Genomic DNA, 19,706 nt, shown 5'->3' with positions numbered 1-19,706 from the left:
CATTAGAATGTTATAGCAAACGAGGCTTTGAGAAGCAAGTCTTTTCCCTTTTTATAGTTATGTAAACAGATCTCCTTCACAACAGATTCTTTAAAAATTATTGCATTAAAATATTTTATTTGTGTGTGTTTGCAAGTCACAGAGAATGTGGCAGGCAGAGGGCAGGGCTGGCCCGGGCACTGAGCCCCCTCAGCAGCCCCATATCGAGCTCTGGGTTAAACACTGCTGTGGCTCTGCTGCTGTGAATTCAAGCCAGGGTGTTTGTGTGCTGGGAAGGCGCCCTGCCAAGCCGCTCTCAGCCCTTTCTCGTGTCTCTGATAAACATCATCACTACCAACCTGACTGTACTACAAAGTTACAATGTACCACCCTACACATTCCCATTCAGCGGTTCTTCCAGGAGGGAAGTACGAATGAACACCAATGCAGCACGGGACTGTACCTGGTGTGGCAGTGAAACTAGAAGATGGGGCTGGTGTGATTGTCCCAAAAGTAAAGGTCCTGAGGAGTAGAAAAAGACGAGTTAAAACAGAGCAAACTTAACACAGCATTGGCTTTTAAAGATTCCTCCTTATAATCATTCATACAATATGCCCTTGAAGAATTCACATCTAGTGATCAGCAACAGCTGAGTTAAAATACACATCTCAGAGGTGTCCAGCACCTTCAAGCAGGGCACACACTTTGGAGAGGAGGCAGGAAGGAGCAGCAGCAGCAGGAAGGCTTTGGCTGGATGGCTGGGTTCTCCACAGGAGGCCTGGGAAGACCTGTGTTTTAAAAAGTAAAGTGCAGCAGTAAAAACACACTAGGCCTGTGCAGATGACACTGGAGCAGACACTGCCGAGTGAGTGTGTACAATGAAAGGCAGTCAAGGAGCAGGAGAAGAGGGAGAATCTCTGGGCACCTGCCTTAAGTCAAGGAGCATGTGGGCGGGAGTGCTGCTGTGCAGGGAAGGTGGCAGCAGGAGTACAGAGCGACAGACTGCTAACAGCAGCAGGAATGCAGATTTTCCACTGAATAACTCAAAAATAAGCCTATCTAATTCAGTGCATAATGCCAGGATTCAGTGTTAGAGGACATCTGAACCTGCCTCTACTTAGGGCATTGGCTCAACCCTATCACACACCTTTCTTTCCTTCCTTCCTCCCTTTCATTTTTAAAGGTTTATTTATTTTATTACATATAAGCACACTGTAGCTGTCTTCAGACACACCATAAGAGGTCATCAGATCCATTACAGATGGTTGTGAGCTACCATGTGGTTGTTGGGATTTGAACTCAGGACCTCTGGAAGACCAGTCAGTGCTCTCAAGCGCTGAGCTATCTCCTAGCCCATAGCACACATCTTTAATCCCTCTGTCGGGAATACAAGCTCTTAGTACTTACCTTTAATCCCAAACAATGAAGCTAAAGTTAGTTTGTAGAAGGAAGCAGCCATGTTTGAAAGTGACATCAGAATAGGATAGGCCCAGCTCTCACAAGAAAAGAGGAAGGGAAGGGAAGCTACTCGAGAGAGAGACAGTACAGGAGGAAGACAGTACAGTACAGGAATACAGTAGAGTTGAGAGGGAGAGTAGAACAGCAAGGAGGGGGAGAAGGAGGCAGTTTTCCTGGGAGAGTTTTACAGAAACAGATTGAAGAGAGAACACAGGTGAAGACAGAACAAGCCAGAGAACGAGGAGCCAGAAGATTAGAACAGATTGCTAGAGTTAGTCTGATGCCAAGCCGAGCACTTCAGAGGCTGAAGAGAAAAGCCAGATTGAATCAGTCAGCTTGGAGAGGAGTTTGAGCCATAAGAGCTGAGTTGAACAAGCCAGAAAGAGCTCAGAAACAGTAGAAAGGGTGAGTTTATTCAGCAGCCAGTCTCAGAGGTTGAAAACATTCTAGGCCTGGATTAGACTGTATGAAGGTGAGAAGCTTCCAGGACTAGGTCTAGGTTAGCAAGCAGGTGGAGGCATTTGATAAAGAAATTTAATCAAAGAGATCAGCCATTGGCTCTCTGACCCAAATCTTTCCAGCTTTCTTTACAAACTGGAAGAGCACTACCCTTTTAGAGACATGAAGATTAATTATTGTATTTGTAAAAGATGCGGTTATCCTTGGCTTTTACCTACGCTCTATACTCATCTCTGGGAGGTAACAGATGCAATGACTTACAGCAATGGAGAGACGCGCACGCGCAGTCTGAGTTAACCTAGTGCTTCTTCTCACTTTCTGCTGAAGGATGTGCAGAAACACATTACTCAGAAGACCTGGAGTGCGGGTGAGTGGAGCCCTAGTGCAGAGGCAGACAGTGAAAGCACTAGGGGCTTCTCTAACACGAATAGCACACAGCCTTTCAGTGGCAACAAGTGTGCCGGCAGGTGTGGATGGCAGTCACACTCTGATTCTGGCAAGCTAGGAAGGGCCAGCTCCAGCAATGTGCCTGGCTTTTACCAAAATAATGGGACACTCTGTCCTTAATGAATAACGGACGAGGTTTTAAAGTCTTTTCATTTCATCAACCTGATTCTCAAATCCACACTCATGCCTGTCACTGTTTCTTGAAGACAGATCCCCACTGGCTGGTGGGTTATCCTATAATTCCAGCACTTAGGAAGTAGAGGTAGGAGTTCAGGAGTTCAAGAGCATCTTTGGCCACATAGTAAATTTGAGGCCAGCCTCAGCTAAATGAGTCTCTGTTGAGCCCCACAAACCCTATCATCTCTTTACAAATCAGAATTTCAGAATGATCACCATCTTTGACTATGTTTTCTGTACAGGTCAAGAGACCCAATCCAGGGTAGGCTGATTATTCTAGAGTCAGGCTGACTAATCACTCAATGGTGTCCGAATGAAAACACCTGGTGTGCCACACCTGATGACCTACAGAAGGGACATTCTCTGCCAGAAGAAAGGAAGCTTAGGCTAAAACCAGAGCAAATATGACAATAGCCCTGAACCACACAGGAGAAACAGTTCTAACATCAGTCAACTACTGCCACTGTCTGTCTGCGGATGTACCACTGTCTGCAGACGCACCAGCACAGATGTGAGCGCTCAGGGCTGACATGGTCTGGCTGATATTGACTTAGTACAAACAAGTTCACACACTGACCCTGGGGAGGCGAATGAGAAAGGCTTGTTGAGCTGCCCCGTAGATGGGGTGGAGGTCACAGGTGACTCTGTCTTGGCCGTCCCTGGACCTGAAATGGACAAAATAAGGACATTCCAAAGTCAGTTAGGAGTGCTGTTCTGGTCTGTAATTCCCTACAGCTCCGACTGTGTGCTGTTGCTCAGAGCCACAGCTCCAGGTTTTGGAACCTCCAGTGTATCCTGTGACAATCTTCAAGCCAAGGGGAGCTGGCGTGTCACCTCCTTGTGCCCAAGGTCTCACAGTGCTGCTCTTTGGGTTTGTCATGGCATGACACATTCTCCTTTCCAGAAAAGACAGCAAACACCCTCTGCTGTGCAGCCTAACTCCAAAGCAGAGGATGCAACCCTCTGCAACAAATGACTGCCCCGCACACACGCTGGGAGAACCTGAGACAAGCGAGTGCACAGAGCAGGTATTTCTAAGCAATGGCCTCAGAGGTGCTCACACAGACTTTTCTATGCATTTCTGCTTTTCCATAGGTTTTACTACTACTTCTTCTTCTTTTTTTTTTTTTTGAAATTCAGCAAATACCAGTTTGTTCGCTTGCTCGTGTTCTCTCTCTCTCCCTCTCCCTCCTCCCTCCTCGCCCCAACCTACAGAGGTAATGGACACTTATTCCACATGATCATTCTAGAGTGGATCCTAAGCAGACACTGGCCTTCAGCCCCATGTTAATCTTCACTCAGTACTGAAATCCAGTGTGGGTTATAGAAAGATGCTCAGTGCAGGCTTGTCCCTAAATGACATGTAAAAATGTCTCAAGTGTTGGCAGAGTGCTGCCAAGACACCATCCCAGGCAGCCATAACATAATAAACGAGTAAGGTGAGTCTGCCAGGAGGAGGAATTGAATGTTCAACTGTAACGGGGCTGGAAGAGCGAGGAAACAGTCATGAGAGCACACAGGAAATGCCTGTGGGGAGGGAGATGGATGGCCCGGCAGGGAAAGGCCCTTGCTGTCAAGACTGAGACTTGGGAGTTGGATGGCTGGGCCCCACGTGGCGAAAGGAGGTGACTTTCTGACATCTACAGGAGCACTACGCTATGCTCCTCCCCTATTACAAAATGTAACAATTCTAAAAAAACAACAAATAATATATATTTGGACAAGATATTTTTTCAAGACAGGGTCTCACTATGTAACAACCCTGGCTGTCCTGGAACTCACTGTAGACCAGGCTGACCTTGAACTCACAGGAAACCCCTGCCCTCTGCTGGGATCAAAGATATGTGGTGCACTACCACTGCCCAGGATCAGAAAATTCTTAAGGGCACCTTTAAAACAGACTCCCAGGGCAGCTTTCACTGTTTCCATTACATTTTTACACTGACAGTTTTGCATATAACCATGTCATCATCAGTAAGACAAGAATTCTTTTTCTCCACACAGGGGTTCTTCGTGTAACTCTGGTTGATCTGGAGCTCACTATGTGGACCAGGTCGGACTTGAACTCAGAGACCTACCAGCCTTTGCAAGGAACAAAGGTGTATGCTGCTACCACTCGGCTACAAGAAAGTGTTCGATTACTAATGAGCAGGAGAGCTATTCTACAGGTTTCAGAAATACACATACAACCACACAACGAGAGATGAAGGAAAGAAGAGCGGCAGGGTAGAGGGTGGGGGAGGGAACGAGCATGAGAGAATACAGGTGTGGTGACTCATGCTTTTATTCCTACCACACTTGGGAAGTTGAAAGCAGGAAGGTTGCTATAAGCCCAAGGGCAAGGCTAGTCTGAGTTACAGTGAGCTAGATATAGTGAGTTACAGGCTAGCCTGGGCTACCCTGTGAGACTTTATCTCAAATAAAAAAGGTCTCTGCAAATGCATGCTGGGTTTTCAGGGACGTTCCAGTTAGAAGAGAAAAGCTCTCTAAGCCTTGATCATCTGCAAGGGAAGGCAGCAATGAGCAGTGAGGGGCTGAGAGAGAGGCAGGCCAAACTGCTGCCAGAGACAGGCCTGCCGCCAAAGGATCCTCCAGTCTCACCTTTTAAGTGGAGTAAAGGCTTTGCAACACAGTCCTTCAGAGAAGGAAGGAGATCGTGCCTTTTGAAACTTCTTAAAAAACATTAACCTAAATGACTCAAGTCTTTGCTGAACTCACTATACCTGTCTTGGCCTCTAGTGGTCTGTGTGTAAGAACACATGCACATGTGAGTGTGTGGGCACACAAGGAACACTTTGAATTTCAATCAGGTTCTGCATGGCAGAGAAAGGAAGTGCTTGAGTGACTGGTGGCCATTATGCAAAGTGGGCAGCTGCTGTGTGCCGTTCAGTCTCTGAGTCTGCTGTCAGGTGTGAATGAAAATAAAAATTAGAACCAAGTTGTGGTGTGCAGAGCCAAGTCAGCACAGGCTGTTCAATGGGAGCTGTGGGTGCCCCACCAAGTGGCTACAGGTCAACTGCAGACACAGAGAGGCTCATGGCTAGAGGCTTCCAGGGCTTAGGTGTGGGGAACCACAAGAGAGTCCGTAGTGAATGTAATGCTTGGCAGGGTCCTGGCCATGTCAAAGACCAATGCCTCAGCTCCAAAGGGGAAGAACAAAGCTTTCTCCCTGGTCTAAGTGTGAATGTTGAGAGTGTGTGCAGAAAACTGGAGCTTTTCCCCACACCCCTACTCACAGCCTGGAGACTGCTCCTTACAGAGATTGCTCCTATCAAGCTTAGCTAAATCTGGTTCCTTGCTTAGCTGTATGTACTGACCCTGCCTCCCTGCTCGAGTGTCTATAATAAACATGCTGAGCTTCCAGAATGCTGTGGCTGGCCCACCTGATCCCAGTTTCTCTCATTCCCTGGCCAATCCAATCAGGAACAGCACAAACCTTGGCAATTTATACTATGGTCCAAACACCTCCAGTTACTGTAAAAACTAACTTAATTAAAAATATTTATGTTTGAGTTAGTTGGCAAGTCTGTGAAGCTCTAAAACCTTGAATTATTAGCTTACCTACTAGGATCTTACACTGTAACAAGAATGCTGTATTTTATCTATTTACGGATTCTTAAATAGTTATTGTGAAGGGGCTGGGACTGTTCTCAGTTGAAAGAGTTATTTTCTCAGAGCACAGAAAACCCTGAGCTCTCTAAACCCAGGCACCTGGCACATGTACAGAATCCTTGCACTGGGAAGGCAGAGGCAAGACTATCATCTGTAGCTACATATATCAAATGTGGTATGTCATGCCTGAGCTATATGAGACACGCCCCTCAAGGGGGAGGGAAGGGAAGGGAAGGGAAGAGGAAAAGAAGGGAAATGAAGGGAGAGGAAAGGAATACCTGCAAGGGTGTCAAGAGGTAAGAGAGCTCTTTCCCTTTGAGAAGAGGGATGAGTGGTCAGCTGCCTCACATGCTTCTCTCTACACAACGGCATGCAGCAGGCACAACGATATTGCTACTACTTCTCTGAGAAAAAGAACATCAAAGTTTCCTCATGCTGAGCCTACAGTCTAAACCTCAACTTTTAGCAACTGTCAACGGGCTTATGGGTTTCCTCACAATTCCTCATGGTGGAGGCCTTTGGAATATGGCATCTGCCTTCCCACCTACTGGTTGCAGATCTACACAAGAACTCTCAGGAGCACTTTCGTCTTCACTCTCATGATACAGCCAGGGAGACTCACCTACAGCTTTATCCCCAGAGGACAGCTGACAGGACACTGGTGTGGGTCCTGACGGCTTGAAGGAATTTATCAGAGACCCCTGTACAGAACACAAGAAAAACATTTGTTAAACTGTTATTCTTGGAGTAAGTGAGCATGTGAAACGGAAACGTAAAAACATAAACTAAGCAAACACCACAAATACTTGAATTCAGTCTAATTACTGTGTGATTCATGGCTGACTTTTCAGTACCTAGTGCGGTGTCTGCCACATGCATGGTACTAGAATACTTGGTAGAGGACTGGATGGGCAGATGAAGAAAACAGTCCCAGCAATTAGTGAGTTTACAACCGAGAGCAGGACAACCACCTGGGCTTTGCACCTCCACCTGCCTTTCCTGCTCTGCTGCGTGAGTGAATTACTATCCGCCTTCCATGGAGGATGGTGTTGGGAACCCCCAGTCGGCAGCTAATGGTGCAGTCTCTAATTCTGGATTCCAGTGCAATCTAAAACTGCTCATCTCCAGACAGACCTGAGAGGAAGCAGGCCTGCTGGGAAAGCCTCAGAGACAGCTTGGTTCCCTTCAGCCTCCCCTAATTCAACCACCCCTACCCCCACTTCCCGCTTTCTTTATTATTTTCTTTTTCACTGTCTTAACTGCTCACAATGAGCCAAAAGTCAGAGCTAGACACATCACTGAGTCACTGAGAGCATGCCAGGCTGAAAGGCAGAGCTGCAGAAGATAGACTGTCCATACCCAACCCCCACTGCCAACAGTGCGGTGGGGGTGGCAAAGGGCAGATCGGTCAGCCGTGGTCCCTGCTGTCTCTATCAATACCTGACTGCATGAGCCTACAGGAGTCACTTGACCTCGGCTGCCTCAGGGACACATCTAAACACCTACTGTACAAGTCAGCTGCATGGACTGAGATGTTAAAAAGAAACAAAGGGCGAACTAACATCTCATCCAAAAGCATTCTCTTCCTATGGGGCCTAAGATGGCGAGTCAGAAAGTCAATGGTCTCAGTTGGTTAACCAGGTCGAGACTGGCATGAGTTATGGAAAAGAAGCAACAGCCCTTTCTAAGAATCATGCTCATTTAAATGAAGTAAATCATAAAATGACCTTCAGTTACTGAGACAAACAACTAAAGAACACATTAGTAAGTTACCTGCTTGGCTTGGCTGGCAGCCACTGGGGTTAACACTGCATGGGGGGCTTTGGCTGCTGAGTGCGGCCCAGAAGAACTGAAAGACAGAAAGCATTTGCTCAGACAGTACTAGGGGCAAACAAGGCCATCCTCAGGCCAGGTTCCTGCTGGATACGTGAAAACACGTTGGGGCAGCATACAGAAGTCTGGGACCCCAACCAAACTCGCTAGACATTTTGTTGAAGAATTAGTTTTAAATGAAATCTGGGTTTTCAATTATATAAAATTCAAACCAACGACCTTGTTAACTTTCTCCTACCTACAATTCTCTGAAACAATTTATAACCATTTCCAAATAAATGAGGTTCTTATTGGGACAACTGGCATTCCCCCTTGCTGACTCCCTGGTCAGGAAGTTCTGACTCTTTTTAAGCCTGAGGAAAAAAAGATGTTCATCAGGAACTGTGAGGCACAAATGGTCAGCTGCACACACAGCAAAGGCCCTGCCCACTTACACTGCAGCAATGAGTGGATTCCACAACACATCTGCATCTTGGTTACTCTGTAAATGAAGGTACACCCCAACTTCCAAGGAACCCTTCACTAAACCTGACTGCTGTTCTTAGGTAACCACTGTTTCACTACCTAGCTCCTGACAGCATATGAAGAATCCACTGTCAGTCTGGTCACAGATGCAAGTTCTTATCATTTAGGAAAAGTTTTTCAATTTCTCTGTCCTCAGGGCAGTTACTTTAACTGAAATGAATAGTTGTAGTTGTGGGATGTGGGTGTTTAGAACTATTTTCAGATTTGAGGGAAGATTATTAATAACTTAATTTGATGCCAGGCAGTGGTGGCACACGCCTTTAATCCTGGTACTCAGGAGGCAGAGTCAGGCAGATCTCTGAGTTTCAGGACATTCAGGGCTACCCAGAGAAACCTGGTCTCAAAAAAAAATTTTTTTTCGTTTAAAAGAGAAAATCAGCAAACAGCTTACTTAGTCCTTAATGGTCCATCCAAATCTTCTGTGGGACAACATGTAAACTTCCTAGATTTGATTAGGTTGAAGAACAAAAACAGAGTCATTTTCAGTGACACAAACCCCCATGATGATTGTGCCAGAGCGAAGAAGCTGCAGGAGTGTGCTGAGGCGCTCCACCATTCAGGCCTCAGGTGCTATGCCTGCCTTCCTCCGACAGAGACCCAGAATGTCCTGGCGGGATCCCAGAATGGATTTAGCCAACTTGCTGACAGAACAGTTTGAGCTCAGGGAACCACAAGGCAACCTCCTTTTATGTAAAAAACCACAAGGTAACCTCCTTTTATGTAAAACTAGAAATGAACATTAAAAAACAGTATTTTATCTGAATCTTGGACAGTATTTGCAGCTAAATCTTAGTGACAACATGATGGTAATTCAATCATGAAGGCATAGTTGTGCATGGACACTTCTCTATTTAATTGTGACTATGCCACATGTCTCCTGGGCATCCTGAATCCCCAAACACAAAACCAGGAGGCACAGAGTGTGACACCACGTGACATCACTGTAGAGAAATGCTGTTTGACAGAAGCAGCCGACAAACCTACCGACAAACTAGCCTTAAGAAATCTCCACCTTGACTAAAAGGGTCAAAGAGCGAACAGTCCCTGCCTGAAGGAGTGCTCAAAGGGCTGCCCACGAACAGAGGCAAACTCAGGCCGCCAACACGAGAAATGTCCAGGAGAGCATTGGGGAAAGCCAGGCTGGGCACTGCCATAGTTTGAGTAACAAGAGGAACTGGAGACAGACTTGACACTGCTCGGATGCTGTGTATACCGTTACCAAGAACAAAGAAAACAAACCCATCCAACAGCGGGGCTAGGGAGGTGCTCAGTGGCAAGAGCACTTGTAGAGGAGTCATATTTAAATTCGGGTTCAGCACGATAGCTCGCCCGCCGGTCACCGCCAACCCTGACTCTAGGGAGTCAATGTCCCCTTCTGGCCCATACTGCCACCAGGCATGAAATCTACACACACACAGGCATGTGAGAGACAGGCGACAGGCGTGTGCATACACACACACACACAGACACAGACACACAGACACACACACACACACACACCTCTAAAAAAGCAGCTACCAGAGGACCACAGCAGAAGACAGCACAGTGGAAACCAGAGGCGCTGAAAAACAGACTCATTCCTTCTCCTAACTCAACAGCTTGCCCCAGTGGTCTACAACAAGAGATACACAGGTCTTCTTTTGGAAAACCTTAATTATTAGCAAGTATCTTTTAATAAATGCATATATGACAGGGCAGAACCAAGTAGACCTTGAATTATGTAACGAGAGGACAGTTTATCAAGATAAACAACAAAAAACAAACCTAGAAGGAAAAGGAGAAACGAATGAAAATGTAACTTTATTTACTTATTGGAGTTTTTTAGAGGCTAATAGCTGTTATGAGCAGCAGCAACAGCAAGATTCAGTAAGTACTTGATGGTCTCCTGAATCCATAGTGTTTAGACGTCTCTGTGAAAGACTATGACCCTAGAGAACATGACTTGATTATGTCAGCCAAGATGCATGTCTTTAGAGTAGAGTAGAACCCAGGTTTATATGACGATGACCCCTTTATCTATTAACATGGGTCAATAGTTGAATAGTGACTCTTTCTGTTAATGAATTTTTATCAATAAAGATAATTTAAATTTAAAAAGTAAAATAACATACCATGTTAACAGTGAAGAAAGACAAAAGAATACTTGGGAAGCAGGAATATCATGAAATATAGGGTCATCCTCAGCTATATACTGAGTTCAAGGCCAACCTGGGCTGAGACTTGCGGGGGGGCAGATTATTTTACTACTAATAAAAGGTAAATTGCAGATTTAATATTTTTAGTCTGGAAGATTACTTTCATTTTGTGTGTATACATGTGGGCACCCTCAGAGGTCAGAAAATGTTGCAAGTAGTTGTAAGCCACTCAGCATGAGCGCTAAGCCATCTCTCTAGCCCCTAGATTAATATTATTCATTAAGACAGCTGTAGAAAGTCTTATAATGTTAGCACACTGATTAGAATCGGATAAAGGGCAATGGGTCACGAACATTCAAAGAAGAACAACTGTAAGAACATCAAGATAACTGGAAACAGTCTTTCAACAAAGGAGACTGGAATGAACAGAGTGAAATGGGTCCTACCTCATACCATCGACAGGAGTAAACTCAAAAGTGATCAAAGATGAAAACATACGTTACACCTCAAAACCCTTTAAGGGTTGGATGTGCCCACTGCCACTGTGTGGCAGAGAGCTGGGGGTGGGATGGGCACTCGGTGCTGGCCCCTTAGAGCGCAGGCATGTCTAGCACAGCAGTAGCTGTTGGACCTGACCACTGCTGCTCCAGGACTTGCAGGCCACTATGCTTTACAAGCTATGAATCATGAGGAACCTCAAATAAAAAGTTTCCTTGGGCTCGTGAGATGGCTCAGTAGCTAAGAGCACTGACTGCTCTTCCAGAAGTCCTGAGTTCAAATCCCAGCAACCACATGATCCCATCTGTAATGGGATCTGATGCCCTCTTCTGGTGTGTCTGAAGACAGCTACAGTGTACTCATGTACATTACATACATACATACATACATACCCACCCACCCACAGTTTCCTTAAGTCTCCCAAAACCTGCCTTCAGTCGTGTGTACTGCAGAGCTAGGCTTGAATCCAGAATGATGAACCAGAGGTAGTAAAACTGGGTGTGAGCTACTCCAGGAAGACAAAGATGCCTGACGAATGATGCTCTTAATCCACCCCAGAAAATGGAGGATGGGTCTCCTTGTAGAGCAGCGAAAGTCAGTGTAAAACTTACTAGAAGGTCAAGCTAAACAGTGGAGTAACTGGATGTGAATCTGAGGTCCATTTGTCTCTATGTATTAGAAACAATTTTTGTAATAAAATGACTTAAGAGCCACAAAACAAACAAAAGTCCCTCAAAGAAAGTACAAGCATTCACTTTATGACCCAGGATTCGGCATCCTATCCCAAGGGAGGTAGATGTCAAGTCTGTCCTCTGGTTTCCAAATAGACTGCCAAAGCACGCTAAAATTGTCTGCCATCATGGCTCCTTGAGCTGATACCCTACTGGCTCCCATTCCTCTCCGCTTCCCCTTATTTTTGTGAGCAGAGACCTCCTGGTATCACAGACACAAGCCAGACACACTCCTGTCTATTACATATGTCCACTCACAAGATCCGCTCCTTGGCTGTTTATAATGGTTAGTCAGGTCCCCTAAAGCCTTTCCTAGGTTGTTTTTTTCTGCACCACACCTACCATCATATACAGATAGATATTACATGTGTACATACATGCACCATAGTATATATATCCTATATTACATATTTAGTGTGTTGTCTCCATGACCAAGGCAAAGTTAATAAAACATGACCAGGATCAGTCTTAATAAGTGTGTTGTTTCTGGCCTGGCAGTGGTGGCGCACACCTTTAAACCTGGTGCTCAGGAGGCAGAGGCACGTGGATCTTTGAGGTCAAGGCCAGCCTGGTCTACAGAGAGAGCTCCAGGACAGCCAGGGCTACACAGGGGATCCCTGTCTGGAAACCCACTTGGTCTCACTTCCTGCCAGGACTCTGTGCTCTCTTCCTAGTGTCTGGAACCTCTCCTGCACTCCCCACACAACACTGCAACAAAACAACTGTGCAACTGGTTGCCTGGTGGCCTCGTGGCTAAGGTCCCTGCGGTAACAACAGGGATGAAGGCCTTCTCCTCGACTACTTCTCCCTCACCCCAGGGAAGCACCAAACTCACAGCAGATGCTCTGCAGGGAGCGATACAGGAGTGTGAACAGCTATGGATTTGATCCAGGTAAAGAGAAGGGACAGCCTCACAACCATACAAGATACAGGGAGCAAAGATATGCAGGCTCATCCTCCGATGAATATGTGTGGTGTCACTCCAGGTTAGTTAAGTGCAAAATTAACCCACCTTAGAGACAGCTGCTGACCAGACCCTAAAAGTCAGTCATTGTGCAATGGACTTACCCTGGGGAGGGTGGTTAAATACATCAGTTTTCACTTATCAACTGTTTTCAGGATCATCAGTTATTCAATACACGACTATTGAAAAGGGCTAGTGAGAAGCCAAGCCTGATGACCTGCGCTTGACTGCTGGAACCCACAGGGTGGAAGGAGAGCCAATTCCCCTGCGTTATCTTCTGATCTCTGTATGTGCCTTGGCACAAGGGTGCACATGAACAAAATTAATTGTAATTAAAAACAATTTTAAGGGGCTGGAGAGATGGCTCAGTGGTTAAGAGCACCGTCTGCTTTTCTGGAGGTCCTGAGTTCAATTCCAGCAACCACATGGTGGCTCATAACCATCTGTAATGGAATGCCCTCGTCTAGTCTGCAGGTGTACATGCAGATAGAGCACTCATATACATAAACAACCAAATCTTTGAAAAAAATAATTTTAAAGTTAGAAAATGAAATAAGAAACTGCTTTAGGTGTTCAGTGCTTAAGCTCGATAACTGTATCAGAGTCCAACTCAGCGGAGAAAGGAAGAGAAAAAGTTTGTAGACTCCGATAGCTCAGTGTTAGGAGCTCCTACAGAAAACCTGGGTTCAGTTGGAGCACCCATGTAGGGTGGCTCACAACGACAGTGGTAACTCCAGTTCCAGGGGTTCTAACACCCTCTTCTGGCCTCCACAGGCTCCTGCATGTACACAGTGCACACACACTCATGTGAGCACACACATGCATACAGAAGATAATACCCAGAAGCTTCTCCCTCCACCATTTGTGTTCTGTTGAAGAGCAAAGCTAGGGAAGCCCTGCCGCAGACTGAGCAGCTGAGGGAGGTGAGCTGCGCACAGACAAAGCTGCTGTTCTCCTGTGGTCAGTGGTCCGTGACTGAGAAGCACCATTCCACACCGCACCCACACGCCAGGTACAAAACATTCTGCCTTTCAGTGGCCTCTCGCCCTCTGTACAGTGGGAATCTGCTATAGTTCTCTGAAGAGTTCACAGCAACCACAAATACCAGCCTTGGTCCAAATGGCATTCCAAGGAAGGCTTCAAGTTATTCCACAACAGTAAAGAGGGCAAATTTGGTTTGACTCTAAGATAATTAGAAATTTTTACAACAGGTAAATAGATCAACATGCAGACAGGCAAAGCCTAGCATCTCCATGGCAAGACCACTCAAGAAAATGAGCCTAGGGTAGGTAGTGCTAACAGAGAATAAGAATACGGTGCAAAAACACAGGCCTAGAGTTCCTCACTTTGCCACTGACTGACTATCCATGGGCACCAGACATTGGGTCCCCTAAAGATACTACTAGTCCCTGATGATCTCTCATCCAAGCCAAAGGAATGTCCCCCAACCTTCCAGACAGCACAGGGAGGTGAGCCACTCTATAGGAAATGTGGATTCAAAATTTATACACAGTGAGTAGGACATGAAGTGTTTCTAAAGGAAATGCACTTGTGTGTATGGAGGAGGAACAACTAAACAAAGCCCTGGTAGGACAGGGGCTGGCACCACACAACACCAGCCCCGGGATGGGAGGCCAAAGGCAATGGGCTGTGGCACGGATCTTGCCTAAATCAGCACAGAAGAGAAGTGGAGGTTCTGCTTGCTTCTCTAAACACTGTTTCTTCAGGAGAAATGTAAGGAGGTGAAATGCTGGGAGAGAGGTCAGGGAGGGCACTGTCATTCTCCATGGCCCACGTCTTTACATGGTGGTCAGCAGGACCTGAAGGCCAATTTGGAAACCGGAGGACATTAAAAAACTGGGTCTGGGGCTGGAGAGATGGCTCAGTGGTTAAGAGCACTGGCTGCTCTTCCAGAGGTCCTCAGTTCAATTCCCAGCAACCACATGGTGGCTCACAACCATCTGTAAAGTGATCCGATGCCCTCTTCTGGTGTATCTGACGACAGCTACAGTGTACTTATATATAATAAATGAATAAATCTTAAAAAACAAAAAACAAAAAACTGGGTCTATCAGACTTTACACCTGGCTTACAGCTTTTAGGGGGTGCCCTAGCGAGGTGAAAAGTCCACCTTCCTAAAAATTTAGTAGTGGCTGCCCCATCCTTCATAGTGCGGAGCTCTATAAAAGCTGTGACAGACTGCCTCCATAGCAAACTGTGGGATGCTACACAGCAGAGTCAGAACATACCCCATGGCCGCAGAAGGGGGTGAGGGGTTACTCTTCAGTTCCTGTACATTCACCACTTGAGGGACATTCTTCAAAGTGGATTCGGTCAGAGTGCTCACAGCTATGGAAACAGTGGAGAGAGAACCACATTAACTCCTGGAGAGGATTAAAAAACGCTCCTCTATAAAAATTAATGCCCAGGCCATAACCTCTAGACAGCGACCTCAGAGGAAGGAAATCTAGTCAGCAGTGCAGCCAACAGAACACCTGGCTATTACAGAGGCCAAGGAGTCGACTTCTCGACATCCTAGAGGAACAGTTCCCTGGCCAGCTTCTGCAGCAGAACACAGATACCTGTCACAGTGTTGGCTCATCTTGAAAGGGGTGGCAACACCCAGAGGATTAACAGTGTTCAGCTCAGGGCTGATGCCATTTATTCACCCGTCCTCCTTTCCCACGGGCTTATGATACGCCAGGTTCTGGGTAAATGTGTGGACACAGAAGCCGCTTAAAGGAGCGCAGGACAGACTCACGTCCAGAGATACAGCTGACTCCACCTCCCCAGTGCTCCCACAGGGCCCCCACCAGCAGCCTTCTGATCCTTTTTGTCTTACTTTTCCATCATACTTTATGACCTTTAATGACATTATTATTAACAACTCGAAAAGCCCGAGCAAAGCCCTCGTCTCCCCTGAGCAAATCCCAGGCAGCCTGTGGATCTCTGGGAAAACTCACTTCCTTCTCCAGCAGCAGAACTGGGAGGACACCCCAAACTGTCCACAATTCATCTTAACATGTGCAAGTGTCTCCAGCTTAAAAACTTGCTCCAGGAGACAGTGTGAAGGTCAGTGTTTCCACCATCCTAAATCCTGACAAACCTGAATTTTTTTTTTTAAATAATCAGCTAAACAAGGGACCTGATCAGCATGATGTCAAGATCCTATCTGTCTAGGAAATAAGGAGACTATCAAAGACATGTGTTTTGAAAACGTAAATGTAACTTAAGAGTTATCTTGCATTTAGTTTTTATTATGTGTTTTAGGTACTTTAAGGTTATAGTTAAACTTGATTTACTGCTATTTATGGCTTTTAGTTTCTTTTGTTTATGTTTTTTTTTTTTTTTTTTGAGACGAGGTTTCACTCCAAGTTCACAATACATCCCCATTTGGCTGTGGACTTGTAACAGTCTGCTTCAGTCAGCCCCCGAGTGCTAGGATCACAGGTCAGAGGCACTCACTCCATCTGGCTAACAGTTCTTCCCTAGCTCTGTGAGTTGGCTATGTCTTGGAAGTCTCAAGTGAAAACATTTGGCACTAATAGCTTTCAGCCTTGGCACTCTTCCCATTTGGGGACTAGATAACCTGTCCTTGTGGGGTGTTTTGTTTTAAGATTCTTCTTTAATGTTCCTCGCCAGCAACTCTACAGCTGTTTTTGGGCCAGCTGGAAAGATGACCAGCCTGAGTGAGAACCATTTGCCAAACTGACAAGCAGTGACAACTAGCCCTGAGTCCCATTCCCTCAACCTAAATCCTGACTAGCTATGTCACGGTCTTAACTAAAGCCAGTGACAATGTCAGGGCAGAACAGCCATTTGGAAAGGTAGAGCTCTGGCATATACTGCTTGGCTAACTTTCTCTGCTGACTGACTCAGTACTACAACAAAAATAGGCACAGTAGGAGTGCAGCCACCCTCCCAGTGCCTGGAAACCTGAAAGTACTGTTCTTATGATGTCAGACGGTCGGTTTTCCAAGATCAGGTTAGGAGTGAAGCAGAGATTCTCAATCAAATGTAGGAAAATCAGCATCAAAATTCACCAATTTTCCATAAAACTAAATGTGGCAGCACAGCTAATACCACTATTAGTGCCATCTTCTTCAAATTAAAAAACTTGAGACCTGGTCTTGCCTCTTGGGAGCTCTCCTCACAGGGATGAAGGCCATCAGCTAGCCTTCTCTTCTAAGAAGTGGCAAGAAAGCCATTTGTCAACCACCCCAAAGCCCAGGCCCGTGACCTGGGCAGCTCATACTGTCTCCTAGAAATGGGCTGTAGTCTTTACCTGGCGCCTGACTGGCCATCTGCCGTCTCAGGGCTGCAGCAGCCGCTGCCTGGGGAGCTGCGACAGTGTGGGAAGGACCTGGTGCACCATGCTTTACCGTTTTAGTTGCCAGCATTGTGGTGTCGGCTCCTTGAGGAATAACTTTGGTAGCTGACGTAGAGACTAAGATGAAAAGAAAAATTATCAGAAAAACGGGGTCATTGAAGGACATAGGAAAGTTTAAATGGTAAATTCTGTTGGGTTGTAAAAAAAAAAAAAGATGCTAAAATCTGAAAATTTTATATTAAAATTAAACAAAATTTTCAAATTTTTTTTTAGTGTTACAGAGAACATTTAGAGCAACATAGAACCTGATTTCCTATAAAGTAGATTTGTCCCAGTACCTCACTCCTGTGTGTCTGCTAGAAGTCACTATGGCACAAGGCCCTGACCGTGTCCCGCAGCAGTGAGCACACAATGCAGATGGCCCCAGAGAGTGACTATGACATGGGTCACAGGAGCTGGTGAGCTGAGCCAGATGCCCCACAGCTGCTGACGGGAGGACATGAGTACACATGTTTTACACTGAGCAAACACCCCTCCTTACCTATGTTAACAAAGCGAAGAGGATGTATGCTGGAGTTAAGCTGTTATAGTATGGACCCTCAGAGGCTTTTATTTCATAGGAGCCTTACCAACCACTTCAAGAGAACCTACACCTTTTGAACCAGTCTTCTAATTTTTGGTATACTAGCAGAAATGAATGGGAACTCAGTGGTCTGAAGTCTAAGCCCTGGTGAGTCCCCTCAGTAGAGACCTAACAGGGAAGAAAACTGTTCTGTAAAATGGCTTCATTCCTGTACTTTACTCTGTGTCTTTGCTAGAGGTCACTGTGACACACAGCCCTCACAGCGCCCTGCCACAGTGAGCACACCATACAGATGGCCTCAGTGAGTGACACTATGACAGGGACATGCAGCTCTCCAGCTAGTCCTCCATGGGCAGGTTCAAACTGGCGACTTACTTGAAGAGCTCATCGCAGCAGGTGAAGAACTATGAATCAGGTGAGGCTTTGCAAAAGGCATCGCCTGAGGCAGGAGACTGGGTTGGACAGAAGGTGTGCGGACCACGGGGGCATGCCGAGGGACTGGGACCACAGCCTCCTCCTCTCTGCAGGTCGGCGTCGGCCGGGCATCTTCTCCCTCCAGAGGGTGAGCTACGGACGACACGGAGCTGCCTTCATCTAAGTCTTCATAGTACCTCTGAGACAGGAAGGCTGACCGAGACAGGCTGGCTACAAACGCCCGCCCAAAAACAACATTAGAAACTCGAAGCAAACCCGAAAGCCGTGCCATTTCCGCGCTAGGAGAGACAGACACAAGCAACTCGGAAAGCATCTTCATTATTTTACACCTCAGACGGAAGCAGCTACTGCAGAAGTGGATAAGATGCTCCGTGCTCAGGGGGGCTTTGACAGCTAAACTGCTAGGACAAGGACGGCTCTGACTGTCAGACGAGACTGAAAACAAGAGAGACAGTCAACACTGGTAGAAAAACAAGAGATTAAGCTCTCACAGGAAAAAGAGGGTATAAGAGGTGGCAGGCTGAACAGTCACAGCATTGCCCCTACTTTCCAACCGCAGAATATGAAAGCCAGACGCCTCAGTCTGAGTGTCTCACACACAGCTAAATGAGCCCAGTGACGCTCAACAAGGAACTGAACCCTGGCTTCCTCTGCTCTTCTTTACTCAGGTTCTGCTGCCTTCTACCATGTGCTTGAGAATGCATGTTACTACTGTATACGGGAAAGACAAAATGCCTAGCCCCCTTTCCTTCCCCAGTAATTCAGAGCAGCACTCTTACACTATCGTTTGTCTGTCCCTCGAGGCAGACCATGCTACAAGATCTTAAGTCTCATGCTAGATAATGGTGGAGCGCTCGAGGCCCCAGCACTGGGGAGGCAGAGGCAGGTGGATCTGAGTTTGAAGTCTACCGAGTGAGTTCCAGGACTGTCAGGTCAGGGCTACAAAGAGGAAAGTTATCTAAAAAAAACAAACAAAATCATAGCATAACTGTGATACAATAGCTAAAGCTAAAAACTGGTACCACATGGAGGGGCCTGCTGCCCACTAGCTACTAGCCACAGTGGTGTGTGTGGTGACACAAACCTTTAATCCTACGACTTGGGAGGTAGAGGCAGGTGGACGTCTGTGAGTTCGAAGCCATTCTGCTCTACATAAGTCTAGGTCAGTCAGAACTACAAATGGAGACCCAGTTTCAAAAAGGAAATACAAATAATAATAGAAGTAAAAATAATGAAGTGTAAATATTAAAGTTCCCATTTCCAGTGCTCAATGGGCAGCAGCCTTTGCAATGCTGGACCATGCTCTGATCAAGTATTCTGAGACAGACAACTATGTGCTGGGTCAACTAAATATATGATGTCGGGATCCAAAATATTAAGGTTTATTTTTTGCAAACGGCTTGATATTTTCACTATTCAATTTAAGAATGTAGTTCCTTGTGTCTTCCATTTCTGACCCAAAAGTTGTTCAGTGGGAGGTTAGGGAAGCCAGGTGAAGTAATTTATCAGTGCGTAAGGCAGAGCTGTTACTTTTATGGTC

At 46.1% G+C, this 19,706-nt stretch overlaps 1 protein-coding gene across 2 annotated transcripts in view; it reads right to left on the bottom strand.

Moving 5' to 3' along the window:
* The window catches only part of Nup214 (nucleoporin 214), an 82,112-nt gene that overhangs the window by 23,341 nt on the left and 39,065 nt on the right, over positions 1 to 19,706 (bottom strand). For both annotated transcript variants that reach the window (XM_087651315.1, NM_001168559.1), the window contains 7 exon segments: positions 18,107 to 18,376; positions 17,104 to 17,265; positions 15,068 to 15,167; positions 7,906 to 7,981; positions 6,755 to 6,833; positions 3,098 to 3,185; positions 443 to 501 (listed from right to left, as the gene is read on the bottom strand). In XM_087651315.1, the coding sequence (XP_087507441.1) occupies positions 443 to 501; positions 3,098 to 3,185; positions 6,755 to 6,833; positions 7,906 to 7,981; positions 15,068 to 15,167; positions 17,104 to 17,265; positions 18,107 to 18,376 (834 nt within the window).

Source organism: Rattus norvegicus, chromosome 3, assembly GCF_021556685.1.
Source record: "Rattus norvegicus strain SHRSP/BbbUtx chromosome 3, alternate assembly SHRSP_T2T, whole genome shotgun sequence".
NCBI classification, from domain to species: domain Eukaryota; kingdom Metazoa; phylum Chordata; class Mammalia; order Rodentia; family Muridae; genus Rattus; species Rattus norvegicus.
Note: the sequence above shows the minus strand (reverse complement) of the source record. Positions and strands in the feature narration are given on the sequence as shown.